General features: G+C 37.5%; 1 protein-coding gene across 1 annotated transcript; it reads left to right on the forward strand.

Annotated features, from left to right (window-relative positions):
- The first annotated feature begins 2591 nt into the window (after window positions 1-2591).
- LOC137734142 (transcription elongation factor TFIIS-like) lies at window positions 2592-5414 on the forward strand. Its single transcript, XM_068473435.1, has 2 exons — window positions 2592-3652; window positions 4174-5414. Exons 1-2 carry the CDS (start codon window positions 3497-3499, stop codon window positions 5155-5157), a joined length of 1140 nt encoding a protein of 379 aa, XP_068329536.1. The 5' UTR covers window positions 2592-3496; the 3' UTR covers window positions 5158-5414.

A 5414-nucleotide genomic window follows, 5' to 3' on the forward strand; every position in this document is an offset into this window, starting at 1 on the left:
TCAATATTATTACTATTCATTTTATCTTTTATTTTGTCTTTATTGTTAAAACTCAAAGTTTTCAAACTTTTTTCATTAGTTTTCTTTTATTTGAATCATAGGATCAAGCGAAAAATTTTATATTGTGATTGGAACATGAGTGATATATCAAGTGTTTTTATATAAGTGGTAGAAAATTTTATTGAAATTATTAATTTTTTAACACATATATATCGTATTATTTGTATAATAATTTATGGTGTATTATCATGTGTTCTGATTACACAGAAAAATCTCTCTATCATGAGAGACTTATACATTAATGGACTCCAAGCAGTTTTGGCCCATTAAACGTTGGGCATTTAATTTTAGGCTTGTTATTCCTTATATATGTCCTTTTAAATTTTTTTATTAATTTTTCTAATTTTAAAAGTGTTTTTCATTAATCTGAAAAAAACACTGATCGTCTATTAATTGGATGACTAAAGGGTCCCGCGGTAATCAACGGCGGAAGATTGTTAAGCAACGAGTTACAGTATATCAGCGGCCGCAGTAGAAGATTCCATCTTTATTATTTTAGCGTACATTTTGCCACTGATTCGACACATTGTGCAGATTGAGAAACAAAGATTTCCTTCATCTAATTCGGGTGATAGTTTAGGGTTAGGGCTGAGAATACAGAAAATCGGAGGAAATGGCAGGTGAATTGAGCATGCTCAAGTTCGTGAAGCCAAGGCTTCGTCCCAATACTACCGATGTCCAAGCCGCCGCCGCGTGGGGCGTCGCCGCCTTTACCGGTGCCCTTTGGCTCGTCCAGGTCTGTAAACTTTCATCCCTGTCGCTTCGTTTTTGAGAGAGAATCCTCGCCGGATCATTTTTACGAGAATTTTGGATCTTTCAATCATATTCGTTTATCATCGGCCAGTTTTGTTTATTACTGTTTAAATTTAATTTTAAATAAAACAAATTACAATGATTTTTTTTTTTTTCACACAATATATGATGAACGTATGAGATTTAAGGATTCTAGAATCTTCACAAAGATAGATCCTTCCTCGATTTTCCACGCGCTCTGTTCGATTGCGCCCTTTATCTTCTTGTTGAAATAAATCATTTCTCGTGTGCAAATTTGATCAAAGATTATCAAAAGTCCATGTTTTTAAACAATTGTAGCATTGAGATTTCGGATGATGAATCCATTTGCATGAAAACGGAGGATTGGACTGCAGATTTTACTGTATTTCTGCGAATTTGAATTATTTTTGCTAGAATTTCTGGTTCATTACTTTTAATTATTGATAATTATTAATTACAGCAGATTCCCATGGCTTCAAATCCTGATGAATGTGTTTTCTGATTGAGTAATCTGCTTGTTGCTGAAACTTTAATCGGTTTATCATTTCAAAATCGTGCTATACTGTTTTCCGCTGAGAAGGTACCGAGTAGCACAATTGGAGATTTGTTTTAATTTGCTATGTGTGAAAGAATTACAATCATTAGCAGATGATCATAATCCTGTAAAAGTAAAGAACTAAAATCGTTAGCCACGGAGCACCATTCGTTGGATTCCTGCCGGAGGATGTATTTGAGAGTTATGTTTGGATGAAATCCATCTACAATTTGGTGCACAAGTTGCAATTTATCATGTTTTCATTATTAATTTTCTCAAATTTCGACCTGTCGGAAGTTCCATGAACTTCTCCAACTTAGCCGGAAGGCGATGAGTTTTTGTAAGCTCTGGTTTTGTTTTGCACTTTCCCAGAGCCTATGTTTGCATCATTGTTATTTTCCCTTTATAAGTTATTAATCTAACAATTACGTCTAATATTTTGTAATTTTGTTTTGCAGCCGTTTGATTGGATTAGGAAGACCTTTATTGAGAAGCCAGAGCCTGAAGCTAAGTGAGGAAGGGAATTGAACATTCTGGTAAAACTTTTCAGTTTATGTTATGTGGATTGAGCTTTGTTTTGATGAAACTACCAAGTGGAGGAGTTTATGCAAATAATCATGTACTTTCGTACCCTTGATCATCGTTAATTACATGCTGATCATCGTTAATTACATGCAAAGGCCTTTCTTTGCATTATCTTACCAATTCCAGGGTCTTTGTTTGTGCATTCTTGCAGTTTACTTTCTTCTTAACTCTGTTTTGTTTGACATGTGAATGTGATCTCTAACCCTCTAAACAAATAACCATGTAAAATTCCACACATTATGTAAATGAAACAAGCCGTTCCTTGTCCATTCCTCTTGCAGATAAATTACTGTCTGACATGTTTGCAAAACTTATTTATTCTTTTCTGATTTTAACGGAGTTACTTTTGCATATATGTTAGACAATGATTTGCATTTTTAAAGAAAATAGCTTATTTACGTGTCAGATAGTGATTTGAAGCTGAAGAGAAATGACTCCTTAATAGCTTTCTGTCGAAATTTGGGAGTTCGTAAATCTCCTTTGCAGATTAAAGCTTATGAGTCATGCTCTCTTAAGGTCCTTATTTTGAGGACTTGTAAGGACCAAATGCATATTAGCGAAAAATTATATTAGTTTGGATCCAGTGGTTTAAAATATTTAACACTTAATAAAGTAAAACAAAAAAAAAAAAAGAGTTTTCTAATGGTTGATAAATTTTTTATTGGTTTTGCTTTATTAAGTTGTCAAATATTTGAAGCCTTTTGAATCTAAACTATTATAATCTTGTGATTAATATGCATTTGGTTCTCAGGTCTTCAAAATGAGAACTTTAGGAGAGTGAGTAGGACTGTAAAGTTTAAGAAGTGATTTTCGCACTCTTTTTTTTCTGCATATCTCCTCCTTTCTCTAATCTTTGGATTGAACAAAGAAAAATCAAGGGACAGAAATAAAGAGAGAAGTACAAGGGGAATGTTGAAGCGACTCTCATGCAATATTTTTGTATTTGGGTCATGGATTGGAGACCAAAGCCCATCATCCCTTATAAGATGCCCCATTTGCCGTCAATTCCAAAAATGGGTACCCGACCCAGTTGGGATAGGCTAATTTTTTTATTTAATTTTAAATAAAATAAAAAAATAAAAGGGAAAAGTGCACAGTACCGAACTCAATCTATGGATTCCATCCTATTCTAATTTTAGGGTTCGGTAGTTGGTAGGTAGACTCGAGAAGGCGCGTAACTCGACGCGCAAAACTCCAAAACAAACGTAAGAAATAGGACACAAACGGAAAAACCGAACCCTAAAACACACGCGGCACAACGTCGGCCGTCCGATCTCCAGATCACAGTATGATATAGTCTAAACGTTTGTTCGCGTCTCCAAAACAGACCAGGACATTTTGCCGGAAGCAAAATAGAGGGGAGGACTTTCGACAGTCCCAATCTCTCTCTCTCTCTCTCTCTCTCTCTCCACTCTCTCTCTAGGTTTCTTACTCCCCCCGTCGATTTGGTTTCTAGGTTTTCTGGGTTTCTTTCCCTTCGATTCACTGATCAAAGGGTGGATTTTGTTAGTTAATTTAGAAGAAAAATTGGAATTGGGGGAGATGGAGAAGGAGCTTCTGGAGTTGTTCGACGCCGTGAAGAAAACGGCGGACGCTGCCACATCTTGCGACGGAGGAGCCGAGGAAAGCCAATGCCTTGAGGCCTTCGAGCAGCTCAGGAATTTTCCCGTCACTCATCAAATCCTCGTCTCAACCCAAGTACGTTCCTTTTTCTTTTTGTCCCCAATTTAATTTGATTTTTTTTTTGGTCAAAATATTGTTTTGATTTTATTCTCCGCTGTTAATTCAATTACTCATATCTAGATTACACGAATCAATTTTTTTTTATCTAAAAGTTTAATTATCCTATTATTTTCTCTTGTTTTTTAGAAGAAATTTGGTAGACTAAAACAATTTGAACGTATTATTCATAGACCAGAATTTATCTTCCATAAGAAATAAAGCTGCAATTTCTGTGTCCTAATTTGAAATGTCACATTGGTCTGTGGATTCAACTTTTTCCGTAAATCTTGGTATGCAGTTTTAGCTCTTAGAGACGTAGATTTTAGCAGCTTTTAAGATTAAATTGAAGTTCAGTATCTAGATGATGTCCTGTCCATGGCCAAGAGGGGTTGTTTGTTTAGTTGTAGATTGTTCTGCTTTGTCTAAATCTTTTTCTATGGGGCATGGGTGAAATTGGGTTTGAGGTTTGTTCTGACCTTTGATATGTAATTTTCCAGGTTGGGAAGCGTCTTCGGCATCTGACAAAACATCCTAGAAAGAAAATCCAGTCTGTTGCTTCTGGCCTGTTGGAGAAATGGAAAGAGATTGTTATGACTGAGGTAGAAAAAACTGTGAAAAATGTGAACTTGGAGAGAATAGACTCTCTAAAACGTGATTCTCCACGCGCCGACAGCCCCAGGCCTGAGAAGGTTCAGAAGACATCTGCTGTGAAGGTTGAGAAGGTTTCCAAGGCTGAACCTGTTGAGGTTAAGAAGGTTGATCGTGATGTCAAACCAAGATCTGAGAATGCTTATGGTTCCGGAACTGTCAAAACAGAAGGGAAGGTTCCAAATCTTAATCCTGTCAAGACTGAGAAATCTGCTTCAGCGGAGACTGTTAAGGTTGAAAAGGTAGCCAAAGAAGTGAAGAAACCAGCACTCAACTCCTCTGGTCCCCCAAAGTTAACCTCTATGATTAAGTGTAATGATACAGCTCGGGACAAAGTAAGGGTACTGCTGCATGAGGCTTTGTCAAAGGTTGCTGCGGAGGGTGATGAAAGGTTTGCCGATGAGGTGAATGCAGCTGATCCTATTCGAGTAGCTGTCACTGTGGAATCTTTGCTCTTTGAGAATTGGGGTGGTTCCACCGGCTCTCAGAAGGCTAAATATCGATCTTTGATTTTCAACCTGAAGGACCAAAAGAACCTAGATTTCCGGAGAAAAGTACTGCTTGGACATATCAAGGCAGAGAGGCTCGTGAACCTGTCAACAGCGGAAATGGCAAGTGATCAGAGGCAAGAGGAGACCAAGAAGCTTGAAGAAAAAGCATTGTTTGAGTGCGAGCGTGGAGGTGCACCAAAAGCCACAACCGATCAATTCAAATGTGGTCGGTGTGGGCAGCGCAAGACCACCTACTACCAAATGCAGACCCGGAGTGCGGATGAACCTATGACAACATATGTAACATGTGTAAACTGCAATAACCGTTGGAAGTTCTGTTAGGGTTTCTTGTAGGAGCCATGGCCATTTTATTGCCATTTTGACGTCGTTAGTCGTAAGTTAAGAGTCATAAGACGTGCAGTTTGTAGCGTGGTTGTGCGATTAGGGCAGTTGGACGAACGGGAACTAGTCGGACGATTCCCATTCGAGTATTGTAGCATGTAGAACTCTTTCTTCAATCATGTTTTCATCTTTTAGGGTCGGTAGGCTTAATTTGTATGGGGATGCTTTTATTGAATTGACTCTCTTCTTTTCTTTCA

This window comes from Pyrus communis, chromosome 5, assembly GCF_963583255.1.
Source record: "Pyrus communis chromosome 5, drPyrComm1.1, whole genome shotgun sequence".
Lineage (NCBI taxonomy): Eukaryota > Viridiplantae > Streptophyta > Magnoliopsida > Rosales > Rosaceae > Pyrus > Pyrus communis.

Excerpts from the sequence above, each read along its gene's own strand:
- LOC137734142 (XM_068473435.1), top strand. The coding sequence starts at position 3,497 with ATGGAGAAGGAGCTTCTGGAGTTGTTCGACGCCGTGAAGAAAACGGCG. Across the intron at positions 3,653-4,173 it reads AAATCCTCGTCTCAACCCAA|GTTGGGAAGCGTCTTCGGCA; the intron begins GTACGTTCCTTT and ends GTAATTTTCCAG.